This window comes from Phyllosticta citribraziliensis (assembly GCF_038025025.1).
Source record: "Phyllosticta citribraziliensis strain CPC 17464 chromosome Unknown J3D65scaffold_9, whole genome shotgun sequence".
Lineage (NCBI taxonomy): Eukaryota > Fungi > Ascomycota > Dothideomycetes > Botryosphaeriales > Phyllostictaceae > Phyllosticta > Phyllosticta citribraziliensis.
Genome location: NW_027117346.1, coordinates 1266885 through 1282266, shown reverse-complemented (window position 1 = coordinate 1282266; position 15382 = coordinate 1266885). Strand labels below are relative to the sequence as shown.

Genomic DNA, 15382 nt, shown 5'->3' with positions numbered 1-15382 from the left:
AACCGGCATGGAATAAACCCTGGCAGACAGCTGTTCAGCCGTGGTTGGGCAATTAGCGAGAAGACGCTTCAGAAATCGTCCACTAAGACGAATGACAAATGGACTTTGAATTGGTAGTTCTTCTTGGAGTAGTCAGGGGGTGAAAATGCGAACACTACTCGAAGCACGACGCGGTTCCCCTTCGCATATCCTGGCTCCTGCCCTTACAGAGACCGGGATGCTCCTACCAAAGAGATATGACGTCAGGGGGCAGGAAGTCCACTTCACTCCGACAAAGTGAAGCGACAAAAAGAAAACCCAGTCGAAGGGACTAGCTAGGACGGTCACTCCAACAGACCACCTTCCATTGCAGAATCCACTTCCTGCAGAAGGTACTCCTGGTAATTGTCAAAATGCAGGTTATCCACTCCAACAACAAAAAGCAAAACAACAGCCAAATCTAACGAGTTGGGACGGTCTCTCCGACGGGGAATCGAACCCCGGTCTCCCGCGCTTGCACTACGCTGTAATGACAAGCGGAAATCATCACCACTAGACCATCGAAGATGTTGTTGAGAAAGGTACAATGTTTAAAATATATCAATGTCATGTTTTTGGAGCTTTGGGCGGAACAGCCTTCCCCTGGATCTTCCAGAAAGAATGCGGGAACTCGAGAGTATATGGGGGTAATATTTTAAAAGAACAGAGAACGATCTCAAAATTGGTGCTCTAACATGAAAGACAAACCTTATTGATGGTGTTGTGCGAGACTGACAGTTCCTTCCGTAGTTTTTGAGAAGCTGGTCTGTGCGTTCTCTGTTTACTTTACCATGGAAGCCACAAAACGCGACCAGATATGTATGAACCAGCACGACTCTACAAGCCTCGAGCAACCAAGACACACACTTTCCATGCCTGCAAGGCACAAAGGACAGACCACATTCCCAGCCTCACAGATTCACGGATTCAGAGACGGGCAGCAATCGATGAGGCGGTGTATGGGTTGTCGTGGAGCCGACCGGCGGGAGTGGAGCAAGACACGACATCATGACTTGCAGAAAAGCACAGTGGCCGTTTTTTCTTTTTCCACTCTGCCGGGTCGGTTTCTTCTGCCCTCTGCCCCTGCAGCTAGCGTCGAGACGTGGCAGGGAATGGAGTACCGGTCAACAATCACTGCCACAGCCAACTGTCCTCCAAGCGCCGACGCGAATCGCCTCCACGCCTCAATTTTTTTGATGAGCTGTCGCACCGGTCAGGAACACATCTTGGATAGTTCCTCGCGGGCATGGCAGAATTCCCCTAGACATTGCCCGTTCCGACCTTGTTTGGTTTGGCCTCCGCTTCGCACGCTGCGCATTAACTCCCCAAGCACACCGCTCGAGCAATTGCAATTCTCGAAACAGAAACATCGGCATCATGCTCGACCTCAACCCTTTCGCACCCTGCAGGCGTTCGGCCGGGAAATGTTCAACGATCCGGGACGCTCAGATCGAAAGCAACACCCAGCAATTGCCCCTCACTTTTTCCAAAAATCATCTTTTGTTTAGCTCTGTCTCTTCCTCATCAAACTTGTTGGTGCTATCACATGTCCCACCACTTCTGTCTTCAATCACGGACAGGCTAACCTCATCACTCATTCACAATCTTGTCCCTTGCCGCAGTGCTATTCGCAGCACGCGACCCCGCACATGCAACGCCCCTTTCCTTCCGAAGCCATATCCGCCAACGCAACCACCCGTTTGTTTACTCCCTCGCCTCGGACACCTTCTCAACAGGGACACGTGGCCGAGGATTCATGCCGATGGAAATTGCGAGGCGACGAGTTCACCTGCGTTTCTTGTTTCTCCTGCAATCGGAGCCGCGCAAGCCAAACGAAACGCTGCCGCCTGCGGACGCGTGTTTGATCTCGGCACACGGGCGGTGCTGTCCCGTCTGCGGTACCACACGCGTGCGCGATCCCTTCCATGGTCGATACTGTATGCATCTCGGCAGTGGCGAGTGCATGGTATGCGGTAGGAACAGCTGCTCGTTGGAACGGTTGAACAAGTCCCTGCCGTGGCGACGCGACGCGTAAACGGAGCCCTCGCATGCTTCGCAGCCGCCGCGTGCAACACCGCCGCCTCTCCGCCTCGTTTTGCGCCACACCCGCTCTACCTTGTTTCCTTGGTTCCTTGTTCCATCTCAAAAGAGGAAGATGCCAAATCAAGGCCTGCAGCAAAGGGCATCATCTAATGACGCCACCATGCACCCCAAGAACAAAGTGCTGACCGGCAAGCCACATCATCACCTCGTCAACAAGCTTTCATCCTCGACATCAACGTTTCGCAAACTGTCAGTCGGAAGCTGGCGCACAAATTCAAATGCTCCATGCATCGGTAGCGTCAGCACCTAGCCGACAGGCAGGAATCGATTCGCCCAAAAATATCATCGTCATCGTCATCACGTCGAGCCAAGGCACAGAGGTAAGTGAAACCGGATTCCTTTTGCCTGCTTGTTTTTTCGCCTTGTCCGTTGCCCTGAGGGCGACGGAATCATTGCTTCTTGTCCTGTCGTACTTCTTTCTGGTCTTTCGGAGTCCCGTGTTGCCGTCGGAGTAGTCCTCCGTGAGTTGGAAGTGTTGAGGCTGTAACGTCAGTGGCAGTGAATCCGCATCCTTCCCTTGACATTTTGACGCATAGGGAGGGTGTACTAGAAGCTTCCTCGCTTTCCCTGGTTACTAGACCAGTCGCTTTACGTTGTCGTCCAGGTCGCCTCAACAGCGAAACATGGTCAGAAAACCCAACACTTCTGGACTGGAGCAGTAGAGAAGAGGACAAGCCGACAACTCAGCAATCTGACTGCAAAAGAGCAGTCCCTCCGCCCGAGGTTGGATCGCCATGGCACACAAAATAAGAGAATTCCATTAAATTGAGCTGTACTATCTCACCTTCACTCGCCCGTCGAAGCGTGCGAATGCTCCCTATCTGCTCGCTTGTTTGTCGTTGCATGGGCCACGACTTTTCTTCGACTCGTCGTCGGCTATCCTCGGTCCTCGCTTACCCCTGAGCCGAAGAACCCCCTTTCGCCCCCACAGCCTCAATCAACACTGACCCACCAAAACAAAATGCAAAACGTACAACAGCCGGGATTCGCTGCTGGTCACCCACGCAACTACTAATCGGCCGTAAGGTAGCTTATCTATGGAAGAGCGGACGGGGTTCCGAGTTTTCTACCTGCTATGGTCGTACGTGGAGCAATAGACCAAAATCTTGCATTATATTTTGATTTACAATTGTCGTCATGCCTCCAGAGCCTGGAGAAGCTTCCAACTGAGAAGCTGAGACTGCATTGGAGGGGTAGAATGAAAGCAGAATGAGTGTAGATGCGGGTATCAGAACTTGAAAGTCAGAGGGCATGTCCGGCGGCGCATAGAAGAATTCAAGTTCATGGCTGGATGCAAAAAATGTGTAATCAATTTCGACAAAGACACACAGCTGAACGACCAAACTCCAGTCCATTATTTTGCTGAATAGCTGTTACTGCAATCGTCCTGCGAATGGGCAATCAACTAGGAAACAAACTTCGCTCACGTTTCTATTCTACCTTCCCAGTTCAGGGCGGCCATCGCATTGAATCACGGCTGCCCTCTCCCATTTTCGACTCCTGTTCACAATCTGCCCATTGATAGTTCTTCCGAAAATACAGTCAACGTTTTACGCAGCCGGCGCCTCACCTGCCGGCTGTACTTTGCACCAGTCGACTGGATGCTTGAACTCCCGCGTCCCGAAATTGGTACGAATCTTGACCCCGCACGCGTGGAAGCCAACCATCGGAAACAGCTTCCCCTTTACATTTTCTCCAGAGAACGAGGTCCCTGCACAAAGTCCCGAGTTGTTAGCTTCACAGAATACACAGATCCAGGCGCCGGGATGCAGATAACTTACCCAGTCTCTTGCCATTCTTGGTGAAGAAGATTTCCCGGTTCGCAAAGTCCACACCTGCCCCGACGGTGTCTCCTTGTCCGTATGGATGACCATCCTCGATTATGGACATATTGTCGTATTTGTGGCCATCATCGCCATGGTATCCCCATGACTGGTATGGAGAACTCCAGCCGGGCATGGTGTCGAGGCGCAAGAATTGCGAGGCGAATCCAACACCGATAGCGCTGCAACTTCATGTTAGCTAAAAGACACTCAAAGGCACCAAGGCCTTCGCTTTGCGGAGTTCCGCGCCGCTATCGAGACTCCTCATACCTTTCAGTCGTCCCAATCGATCCACACTCTACGATTTCAATCTCGTAGTAATAGCGATCCACCCCCGGAGGAATTGGAAAGTCGGCTCGCACAGCTCGACATCCTTCGCCTTGAGGCTCCTCTCTCAATCGAGGGCAAGAAACTTCCATTCCATCTTCAGAGACGATGACATCTTCGTGTCTGTCAGTACTACTCCATTTTGGAAAGTAGCTTTCAGGCCGAGGAAGGAGGATGCGGTCAATGAGCGACCCTTCCCGGAACTGGACTGCTAAAGCGAGTATTGACCATCCATGTTGATCCTTGTCATCAAAGCGAGCTGTGAAGCTCTTCAGTACCTCGACCGCGCGCCTCTCCAGAGCAATGTTCAAGATGTTGACGCAGACCTCCTGTGGAAGCTTTTTGCTACTCCTCAAGAGGGCTTTGACGAGTTCTTCGTTGTCGTTTGACGTCATATCTTGGTCTCTCCAAGGCTCGACTATCTTTTGAAGAACTGTGGTCTCATCACTGGAGCAGACCGGTTGCATCGGATCCGCACCTGCGAGTACAAGAAGCTGAACAGACCGACTGTCTTTTGCATCCACGGCAAGGCGAAGCGGGGTCTTACCGCTCTTATCCTGTGCATTTGGATCAGCCCCGTTTTTAAGGAGGAGCTGCATGCAACTCCTGATATGTTCCCCGTCTATTTTCCCGTTGTGACTGGACTGGGCCTTGTCGACGTCTTTTCTAAGATCGTGCTTTGAGTGTAGAAGCACTTTGATGGGCAAGTGGAGTGGAGTAGCGCCGACGTCATTTTTCATTGAGCACAACTCTTTCGCGTTTCCGATTCCGATGATGAGCTTCATACAGTCAACATGACCATACGCAGCTGCTTTATGGAGGGGAGTGTTGCCGCGATAATCTGGCTTCTCCAAAAGCGCTTTGATCTTATCGCCACTGTCCATTTCAGTCCGCAAAATCTCATCATAAGGATGCGCTTGCGTTTCGCGATCACTGTTTGCTGGACCTTCCTCAGCGTTCCCTTGCAGGCTGCCCGCTAAGTACTTCAGCATTGCTTTCAGGATTTCTTGGTGGCCGTATTTGGCCGCCAAGTGCAGCGCTGTCCTTGATCTTTTGTCTTCCAGTGTGATGTCTGGGCCTGGACTATGTCGGAGCAACATGTTGACGAAATCGACGTGTCCTTTGGACACCGCTTGGTGTAGGGCAGTCCAATTCCTGGTGTTCTCGATATCGTCTACGCATGCGTTGTGTTGAAGGAGCATTTCCCCAATGACGAAGTTATCAGTTCGAGCAGCCTCGTACAAGGGTTGTTGGTTTTGGTTGTCCTTTGCGCAAACATTTGCTCCGTGATCGATGAGAATCTTCGCAATCTGAGGCGACGCGTTGTGCAGATGGAGAAGCCAATGAAGGGGCGTCTCCCCCTCTTGGTCTACAACATTTGGACTGCAATCCGGTTGTCCCAATAGGTATCGACACACCCCAGCATCTGGGTGAACGATAGCCCAGTGTATTGGAAAATCCCTCCTCCACCGTAGTGGAATATCGAGTCTTGCGCCATACTTCTCGACAATAAGTTCAATGATCTCCAGTGGAGCTCTTCGCTTGACAAGAAGAAAAACGGGTGTCTCCCCTCGAACTTCTTGAATGTTGATTGCGAAGTTGGACCTGTCGAAAATTTCCTTGTACTGATTTATATTCAGACGTTGCTCTCCTTCAATCTGTCGACAAGCTGCATGGAGAGGTGTTCCGTAGCCGTCAATCATTTTTGACATGCTATCGCCTTGGTCGATGAACCTGTCCATCAAACCGACAATTCCGTATCCGGCTGCATCATGTAGACGAACGTCGTATGTCACAGGCCTCGTTTGATCGGTAACATACTCCCTCATCCAGGCTCTAAAGGCTGGCGAACGTCCATCCAAGAACTTCTCGGCGAGAGAGTACAACTCATCCCAGTCCTTTGAAGTCCGCTCGTCGAGCCGCCACTGTTCTTCAGCATCTCTCATATGAGCCTCCCAATAGTAGAACTCGTAGCGAGGCCCCGTATCTTCGTTCAAGTTGTCCGGAGGACCTTCCAAATAATCCAAGTGGGCAATCTGAGCAATAAGTGCACCATCTTCTGAGCCTGCATCGGATGCGTAGTCTGTTGCTTCGGCCTCGACCACTGAAAGCGTATCATGGTACTGTTTTGTTTTTTTGGCCCCGCCGATTTGACCCCCCTTGTGGCCTTGTGTAGCTTTCGAAGATTTGGCTTTGTCGCTTGCTGTAGATGTGAACCAATCCTGCAGCAGGACATTACCGTCGGGATACATTTTTTCGTCCATAAACATGTTGTAATCTTCATTTTCAATGCCAGAGCGGAAAAGATGCTCCTTTTGGAATTCCCTGTTGTTGATGGTTCGCAGGATGTATAAAGCCATCCCAAGTGAGCCATTTTTGGACACAACCTCCTCAATGGAAGCGGACTGCATGTGTCCCGAACACCTTGGGCAGTGCCGAGAACTTTCATAATATTCCTCCTTCTTGCCATCCAGAAGCCAATCTCGTATATCGCGAGACCTCAACTGAATTCTGTCGGGCACATGAAACTCCAGGAAATCTCTTGCGAATTCCCTCAAGGCTTTGATTGACGGACGCTCCAATGGTTGCAGGACGATTGTCTCTTCGGTGATTTCATCGTCTTCACCATCGCTTTTGGAAATCCGCTGGTCTGGATTGTCATTTTCGGCGTTTCCTAATTCCTGCTCTTCCTGGAGCCGATGGTAATATTTCTTTTCGATTTCATCCGCAATAAGTGTCGTGGTAATAGTCCCGTAGGCATGTACGAGCCAACGGAAGGCAATCGACAGCCATTTCCTTTGAAAAAGGGAGAGGCTCTCCCATTTTTGCTGCCATGATCGATTCATGTCCATCGGTAAGTCGTCCAATGCCTGCATGATATCGAAAATGGCCTTCTCTCCGCAAAGGGCATTGATTGCCGTGCTCGCACCTGCATTCATTAGCCACTGCTCAGTTATCGGAATGTTTTCTTACGTAGAAATGAACCGCGGGATTGTTCAAGAATGATTTTTTGAGCTCGATCTCGTCGATTCTGCGGAAGGTGGCTCATCTCCTTGAATGCGGCTTTGAGATATGCGCGAATGTTGTCATCGTTGTCTTCTGTCTTCATCTCAACCACATTGAACTGTCCTTCCGCTATCCCCTTGTCCGCTACCTCTCTCAGGTGATCCTCAGGTCGGCTTGAAATCCACAGGAAGACATTCTGCTGTCCTTTCGGTGTTCGTTTTTCGACCAAAGCATCTACTAGTCCACCAGCTTTGGGATCGATGCACTCATCAAAAGCGTCCACGATGATGAAGACCTTCTTTCGGAATACCCTCAGCAAGCCAAAAAAAGCGGCTTGGATTTCTTCCATCAACATCATGTTAGGCTTTCTCTCTTCTCTTTGAATCTTCTCTCGATACTCGTCTCCGCCTTGGCCAAATCTCGCTCTTTTGATGATCTCCAAACATTCCCTACGGTCCTCGTATGGCTCCAGCGCTGTGCAACTCCGAAATAGCTGAATCAGCAGATGAAGCAGGATATATTTACACCTGCTAGATGACTCGCTTCCTGTTTGGCAGAAGAAGGAGAGAACAAGGGAATCGTCGTTTTCCTCTACAAACTTCTCGATGACTGAGGATGTGACGTAGGACTTTCCTACTCCAGCCTCTCCAAAAAGCCAACATACGTGTGCTTTGCTTGATTTCCACGATTGATATCTCTCGTGGTTGAAAATCCAGTCGCAGGTTCCTGCAGCAGGCTTCAACTCGCGTTGCCGGTCGCGAGGCTGCGCAATGGGGAGCGCGGTACCCGATTGAAGCCATAGAAGATTCTCGTTGAACTCATCTTGGCCGAGTCTTCTCTCCATTCGCTCCATTTTCGCTTTGGTTTCCATGACCGTCCATTCGACTCTGTTGAGACTCTCTTGCAATGGGTCCAGAGCCCTGTGCAGTCTTTGGGGAAGGTCCTGGATGTCTCTTTTGAGATCCTTGAGCTGGCTTTCAGCTATCTCTTGGAAGCTCAAACCAGCGTTTCGCTGCAACACAGCAAGCTTCTCCTTGCCATATTCCAGCATCCCCTGGATTTCACTTCCTTTGCCGAAGAAAGCCAAGACACGTCTGAAAAGCGAGTTGGATACTCGCTCCGTGGTCTTCTTTACACGGCACTTGGTACGGATCCAAGGGACTGATTCATCTTTGTCTTTGGAATCATCGCTAGTAGCTTCTGCGTCATATCTGAGCTTCAAGCGAACAATTTTCAAACAGATCTCAAGGATTATGACAAAAAGATCGATTGTCCCCTCAATCATTGCGTTTGCCAGCTCTTGGGCATTGCTTCGGCTCGACGCATCTTCGATCTCGTGGCTGTATCTTCTCGTGAAGATTTCACCCAGGAATATCCAATGGATGACACTCTCAATCGTCATGCTGATTGTATCACACAAATCCTTGTCGGCTGTGACAAACTCAAAGACGAAGCTGAATGCCGTGAATGCGATTCCGACTGTTTGTGGCCCGTACTGAACAACTTGTCCGCCTGTGGTCCGGACGAGATCCAGAAGCTCGACAGCTCGACAGAATCTTGGCGAGTATTTTTCGTCGACTTGACTCCGCACATGTTTGAGCTGTTGGATGAAGCTTTCCGGGGCTTTTTCGTCCCCGTCCATTGTTTCGAATGCTCGCCATACTTCCGATTTGACGGTGCCCTTCTTTTCCCTTTCGATTCGTTCCCAAGCTCTTTGCCATGGCGGAGGCGCAGCCATGTGGATTGATGATGTCTAGCCGAGCAATTGGTGATGTCTAGGAGGCTGAGGGATAGGATGCGTACGAAGTTAAAAGGTGTCTTGGTGTGTTGCCTTTCGTGCTTGCCACCACCACGTAGCAGTTGAGTGGGTCGATCTTACCTGATGAGACGAAGTCTGTGCGCCGTCAGCGGACCCCCCCATTCGGACAGCGAGTGCAGAGTGGGGTAGAAAGAAGTGATACTCCCCGAATCTAGCGGCAATGGTGGACGAAAGCTCAAGCACAGCCTCAATAGCAGTCGACTGATCCCTAAACGCAACTTCTTATGGCGGACGTCTCTCTACGCATGACTGGCAGCGAACGCAGCATCGCCAGGAGTTCCAATTTTTTTCGACACCCACTGTGCCGGGGAAGAGGCACATTACCATCAAAATCGACACCGCAGGAAATGCTCGGCAGCCAACCACCGCATCCTCATTCCACACCTTAATCTACATTACAGCGAGTGAAAAAGTCCGACTGCGGCCAGTCCTTCCCAGTCCCCACGTACTCATATTACTTGCCTTCCCTACTTGGCCTCAGTAACGACGCCCTCGTACTCGCGGGTCGCAATGTAATCGAGGGTGCGTTCAAAGTGCTTGCGCGGGTTGTCGAGGCTGCTAGTCGCCTCGTTGGTGTTGAGGTTGGAGTGGATGAGCTCAATGAGGCCGTTGAGGTACTTTGTCGTCACCTGTTGTACACGCGTCAGTTGAGCTTGACCTTCGACGGGACTAGATGATCCACATACAGCATCGTTCTCCTGGTCAAAGTAGTACACATAGCGGTTCAATATCTCGACAAACAACTCGACGCTGACAGCTGTATCCATGCATGCATCGGCGACGCGCAGTGCGCGCTGTAGGCACTCGAGTACGCGCTTTCCGTCGCGGTAGAGCTACAAGATAGAAAGTCAGCATCATCAAACGAGGCTCTCAAGGCAGGAAAACACTGACGTCCTTCGCATCCTCTTCGCCTAGTGCACGAATCTCCGTCGCCCACCACAAATGGCTGGCAAGGTATACGGCGCGACACTGATCTGGCTTCTTGAGCAGCTTGCTGCCATGCAGCGCGCACTTGGTGATGAGCGTGTCGTAGTTGTCGCGGGAGAAGTTGCGCGTTGTGTGCAGCCCGCCGGCAATCACGCACACGGCCTGGAACTGCGCGCGGCTATCGCTGATGGCCTCCTCGTAAATGGTGAAAGCCTGAGCAAAGAACTCGTAGGCGATTTCCTCGTGGCCCGTTTGGTCGGCAACTTGGCCGCAGCCAACAAAAAGACGCAGCGATAGGTCTGCGGCGCCGGCCACGCGTGCGTAGAGTGTCGAGAGTGCCGAATGGGCGAATTTGTACAGCGCGCTGGATTGCGAATTCCAGTTCTCGTCATAGTGCTCCCGCGCCTTGAATTTGCGCGCGAGTTTGAGAGAGGCAGTGATTAGGGCTGGGGAGGTGTACTTGACACGTTCGTTACCGTCTGCAAAAGCCTTGCGTGCGATTTGGAGAAGCTGTCGACTGTGAGCTAATTGCATATGGTCTGGGAAGCGGAAGATGTACCTTGAATTGAGTGTCGTTGTCGGGACCTTGAATCAGGTGCACAAGTCGTGCCAGCCACCCTTGCTCTTCAATCGTCTCGTCCGTCTCCATGCCTTTCCTCTGAAGCGGGCCTCCTGTGTATCCCGTCGATTGTTGTGCGCCCTCTCGAATGAGGACCTTGACAATCTCCAGCACTGCCTCCAGGTTTTCTGTCGATGTGACCTTGGTCCGATTCCTCAGCAGACTACGGGCAACCTCGCCAGCAACTGCCCTTCTTGTGGGATAGGGTTGCGAGTGGAGAAGAGGAACAAAGCTTGGCAAGGCCAAAGCAGTAAATAGGGAAATGTATGCTTTGATAGGGGCCAGGAGGAGGTTCAGGACGTTGGATTGGGAGGCTTGAGAGTGCAAGTCAGCACTGTTAGCGTACTGTGCAACCTTTTCGTTTGCAAACGAGAGCACGCGATCTACGTAGTCCAGGCGATCGGGGTAGATGTTCCTGGGTTACATTAGCAACAACAGGAGAATGCGTCTGCAGATCTTACAGGGCGAGGTTCGTAAGAGAGTGAAGAAGCGCAATTGTATCTTGAATTGGCAGTCGTTGCATCTTGACCAGCGTCGCAACCTGCTCGTAGAAGATTTCAAAGAGCTGGACATTCTCTGGAATGCCGCGGTTCTTTTTGTCGTCTGCGTCTTCTGCGGCCGGCGTCTCTGGCGACTCCGTTTCGGCATTTTCAGACGGCTCGACAGCGGTGGTCTCCGAGGGAGCAGTTGAATCTGCCACACTTTCAATGTGGCTTGATGCATCGCCATTCCTTGTTGGTTCTATGCCTGTCTCTTTTGATATCCTCAACTGCTCAAGAAGCTTTGTTGCTGCCTCCTCTTCTGTCTTCAACCGCTGCTCAGGAGACTCCTGCTCGGACTCTCTCGCCGCATATGAAGACAGACGGTCCATCAATCCAATGACTATGGCCTTGACGTTTACGTGAGGATTCAGCCGTGATGTTGCGGAGAGGAATTGGTCGAGCGTGTGAAGGTGGAACTCGTCAGGAAACACTTGAATGACGACTGCCCAACATCAACAAAGCACTCGGGCAGCAATTTGGCGGAATTTTACCTTCCAACAGATATTCCTGTGCCAGGACATCTCTACACTGCACCACCTGCTCCAAAAGGGGTCCCAAGATCTTCTTGTAATTTTCCAAGTCTACCAGCTGGCTCAGCCGAACCAGGTTGCTGCCAACGAGCAATTGAAGCTCCTTTCTCTCCTTGGTCCTCTGTTCTCTTTCCCTGGAGTGGCCCTGATGTTGGAATCGCACCCACAGCTTATTCATTTCCACAAAGTTGGTCAGAATGAAGCTGATGGAGTCTTGCAGATTGCCCTCGGGTCCATCGCCATCGCCGGCCGGCAGGTAGTCGCGGGCCTGGCCTGAGAGGTAGTAGCGCAAAAACAAGCCACGGACTGGATGTTGGACGCCACGGCTCATCTCCATCATGTCCTTCATGATTTCCTTGACGGGTGCGTCCTCAATGGCCATGTAGACGGTGCCGACGGTGATCATGAGGTACAAGCGGGGGATAATGTTGCCAGCATACTGCACGAGCTCGTAGAGGTCGGCGAGGTGGTTTACGGGGTGGTTGTCGCGAAGGTATACGGAGAGATATCGTAGCGCATCAAAGACGGACATGTACAGCTCGTAGTACTGCTTGGGGCCCAGACTGCTGGTGCGCAGCTCGGAAACTAGAGTGGAGCTATGGAAGGCGGCAGTCAGCAGTCATGTTTTGAAACTCGCGATCAGGAGGCGTGCGGCTCACCAGCACTTGAGCGCGTCCATGAGTTTCCCGGGAGTCTCCAGGCAGCGCCGCATTAGCATCGTCTGCTGGCGCACCACGCCCAAGGCATCCTCCAGCAGGCGCGACTGGTCTTCGACGGGCGTCGGCGACGCCATGTTGGCTGCTGTCGGAGTCTGGTGGTGTTTGGAGACGGGTGGGGGGCAGTCTTGCGGAGGAGGTCGGTCCGGGTGATGCTTGAGCTGGGGATGACGACGCTGCGATGGCGTCTCCGTCTCCGTTGGCGACTTGGAGCGCCCAAGCGGGAGCCGCCATCCCAGTCCGCCGCGCCCGCCCACCGCCACACGTGCCACCCCGCCAGTGCGATATCGAAGGGTTGGAGACGCCACGTTCTGCATTGCGGTAAAAGGTACGTATGTATTGACAAAGAGTAAACTATCTACATGAATTGCATGAGGTCCTCCTCCGTGTGCTTTCCTTTCCTTTCCTGTCCCGATCCGATGCAAATTACCGGCAAGTGCGCTCCGTCTACGTGTCGCTCTTGATGCTTCTATCCAGCAGATCGCTTTCCGTCTCTCAAGTCGTCAAGTAAACATTACAATGCTGCGTCTCGTCATCATCTCTCGTCAATGAAGAGCAACTCGGCGCTCATGATCCAATCGCTCGTCATCATGCCTTGGGTGCAGGCCCATCAGTCGGCCAAGTCTTTACAGGATAGTATGTATGCCACATGCCATTGTCGTAGTAGGACGTGGTATCCGTGGGAGAGACGGTCGTCGTGACAACAATGACCGAAGGCTGCGTCTCGCTGGGAGCAGCTCCTGCATTCGTGGTGGGAGCAGGAGTGTTTGAGACGTCGACGGTGACGGTGTAAACCAGCGTCTGCGTCTGGGGCTCCTCGGTACTGACGATGACCTGAGTGGTGGGAATGGCAGAGGCGGTAATGACGGCCGTTGACGTGAGGACGACGGTTGTTGGCTCCGGAGTTTCTGTAGCGTCGCCGTCGACATTGACTACCGAGTATGACTTTTTGGGTGATCTCGAGTCAATGTTCTTGTTTTCGTCAAGGGGTGGCGGCGCGCGTAGGTTGAGATTGGATGTGCCGTCGACATTGACGACATCGTAAATCTTTGGCGTCTTGTCTTGGTGATCTGCAGCGTTTCGCGCGTCGAGTGGTAGCGGTTTCGCAAATGCGCAGGCTAGCAAGAGGCAGAAGAGCAGGCTAACAGACGAGCGCATGCTGGGGACCTGTACCAGCGGGACGGCACAGAGTTCAGGGCGGACGATCAACGAAAGTATATTGATGACTCGAGGATTTGGGGGTTGACAAAGAGATGGACGAGATGCAAGCGCCCAGTCTGGCCAGGCTACGGTGATTGCAGATGCAGAAGAGGGTGGAGAAGGCGACTGTTTTCTGTTTGCTGAGGCACAAAGCTGCCAGGAACCCGCTCGCCAGCCATTTTGGCGGCGTTGGGGTTGGAGAGGGCTGGTCAGATATGCGGAGGCTGGCAGGGAGCAACAGGAACCAACAGCTGAGAGGTGGCTGGGAAGGGCGCGGTAAACAAACACAGGTCCCTCGCTTGTTGCCGCCGCTAAGCCCTACCCACGAGCCCCAGACTTTCACATGCGCCACGACACAACACCATTGCATCATCGTCTCTTATTGCATTACGTTCCTACGTCTTCGTCTCAATAGTCGTAGAATCCCTTGGCGCTCTTCTTGCCCAGCCAGCCCGCGTCGACCATCTTCTTCAACAGCACAGCCGGTCGGTACTTGCTGTCACCCGTTTCTTCGTACAGGACCCGCATAATGGCCAGGCAAGTGTCGATGCCAATAAAGTCGGCCAGCTGCAGAGGGCCCATTGGCACATTGGTACCGTTCTTCATGATGGCATCGATGTCTTCCTTGGTACCGACTCCTGTTTCGAGACAAATAATGGCCTCGTTGATGTATGGCATCAGAATGCGATTCGCCAGGAACCCAGGAGAATCCGCAGACTGTGACGGAATCTTGCCCATCTTCTTGCAAAACTCCACGGCCGTGTCAACCGTGTCTTGGGACGTCTGGAGGCCCGTGATGATCTCCACTCCCTTTTGCACTGGTACAGGATTCATAAAGTGTGTACTAATCACACGCGATGGCGCAGAGAGGTCTGTCGGATCTTCAGTCGTTGATGCCGCAATGCGGGTGATCGAAATGGACGACGTGTTGGTCGCAAGGATGGCGTGAGAAGGACATGTTTTGGCAAGCTGCGAAAAGATCTTGGTCTTGAGATCTGGTATTTCCTGATCTTTGTGTCAGAATGCTCCGCGAGACCGTCGCTCAATCTTACTGGCACAGCTTCAATGACAAAGTCCACCCCAGAAAGCTCGTCCATGCTGGTGCTGGCGCTCAGTCTTTCTCGAGCAGCAGTGGCTTCATCTTTTGAGATTCTTTGTTTCGACACATCCTTTTCCAAGAGTTTGTCTACCCGCAATCAATAACTCGATGCCTGTCTATTGGGCTTTCTCCGCGTACCTGCAAACTTTAAGCCCTTGTCGATTGATGCTTGCGAATTGTCGATGAGCTTGACCGGAACTTGAGCTTTTTGCGCAGCGACAAGAGCAATTCCAAGGCCCTGGTGGTTGTGAGAAGATGAATAGATGACAGAGTTGATACTGGGCGCTGACCATCTGTCCCGCACCGATCACACCCAGCTTCTTGACCTGGGCGGCAGCTCCAGCCGCGGGGGTGGAGCTAAATGTGCGCACATGAGCAAGCCCTGTGTGCCGTACAGCACGACGAGAATAGGCTAGGAACGACATGTTGAAATTAAAGATGGTTGACACGGTTAATTGATGCAAGAAGGCGAGGGAGAGCAGTGCGGGTTGGCTGGGGAAGCACCTATGCGGACCGACGTCAGCCGTCACAAGTCATCTATCCTCGGCTCAGGACGCCGGCCACGACTTTATTTCCGCCATCCATTTACGCGCTGCGACGCGCTCGACGCGTCCGGACACTCAATTTGCCCGCAACATCGCCAAATGCGATAG

At 52.3% G+C, this 15382-nt stretch overlaps 5 protein-coding genes and 1 non-coding gene across 6 annotated transcripts; 1 reads left to right on the top strand and 5 right to left on the bottom strand.

The window, feature by feature from the left end:
- Window positions 1-457: 457 nt before the first annotated feature.
- Window positions 458-546, bottom strand: J3D65DRAFT_t107. Its single transcript has one exon. It is a non-coding gene; the product is annotated as a tRNA-Asp (tRNA).
- Window positions 547-1359: 813 nt separating this feature from the next.
- J3D65DRAFT_476017 (uncharacterized protein) lies at window positions 1360-2045 on the top strand. Its single transcript, XM_066796534.1, has one exon. The coding sequence runs from the start codon at window positions 1396-1398 to the stop codon at window positions 1993-1995; it is 600 nt and encodes a 199-aa protein (XP_066653204.1). The 5' UTR covers window positions 1360-1395; the 3' UTR covers window positions 1996-2045.
- A 1420-nt stretch (window positions 2046-3465) lies between these two features.
- On the bottom strand, window positions 3466-4221 carry J3D65DRAFT_632631 (concanavalin A-like lectin/glucanase domain-containing protein). Its single transcript, XM_066801039.1, has 2 exons — window positions 3903-4221; window positions 3466-3832 (listed from the first exon to the last, which is right to left on the bottom strand). Exons 1-2 carry the CDS (start codon window positions 4078-4080, stop codon window positions 3672-3674), a joined length of 339 nt encoding a protein of 112 aa, XP_066653203.1. The 5' UTR covers window positions 4081-4221; the 3' UTR covers window positions 3466-3671.
- Window positions 4222-9176: 4955 nt separating this feature from the next.
- On the bottom strand, window positions 9177-12762 carry J3D65DRAFT_632628 (vacuolar protein sorting-associated protein 35). Its single transcript, XM_066801038.1, has 7 exons — window positions 12374-12762; window positions 11676-12310; window positions 11104-11626; window positions 10583-11057; window positions 9988-10533; window positions 9783-9929; window positions 9177-9725 (listed from the first exon to the last, which is right to left on the bottom strand). Exons 1-7 carry the CDS (start codon window positions 12745-12747, stop codon window positions 9564-9566), a joined length of 2862 nt encoding a protein of 953 aa, XP_066653202.1. The 5' UTR covers window positions 12748-12762; the 3' UTR covers window positions 9177-9563.
- Window positions 12763-12882: 120 nt separating this feature from the next.
- J3D65DRAFT_475920 (uncharacterized protein) lies at window positions 12883-14033 on the bottom strand. Its single transcript, XM_066796532.1, has one exon. The coding sequence runs from the start codon at window positions 13586-13588 to the stop codon at window positions 13019-13021; it is 570 nt and encodes a 189-aa protein (XP_066653201.1). The 5' UTR covers window positions 13589-14033; the 3' UTR covers window positions 12883-13018.
- A 5-nt stretch (window positions 14034-14038) lies between these two features.
- J3D65DRAFT_556869 (3-hydroxyacyl-CoA dehydrogenase) lies at window positions 14039-15154 on the bottom strand (the record flags this gene model as incomplete). Its single annotated transcript, XM_066797281.1, has 4 exons — window positions 14039-14635; window positions 14683-14816; window positions 14868-14967; window positions 15020-15154. The coding sequence occupies 4 exons, from the start codon at window positions 15152-15154 to the stop codon at window positions 14039-14041; spliced, it is 966 nt and encodes a 321-aa protein (XP_066653200.1).
- Between the last annotated feature and the right edge of the window lie 228 nt (window positions 15155-15382).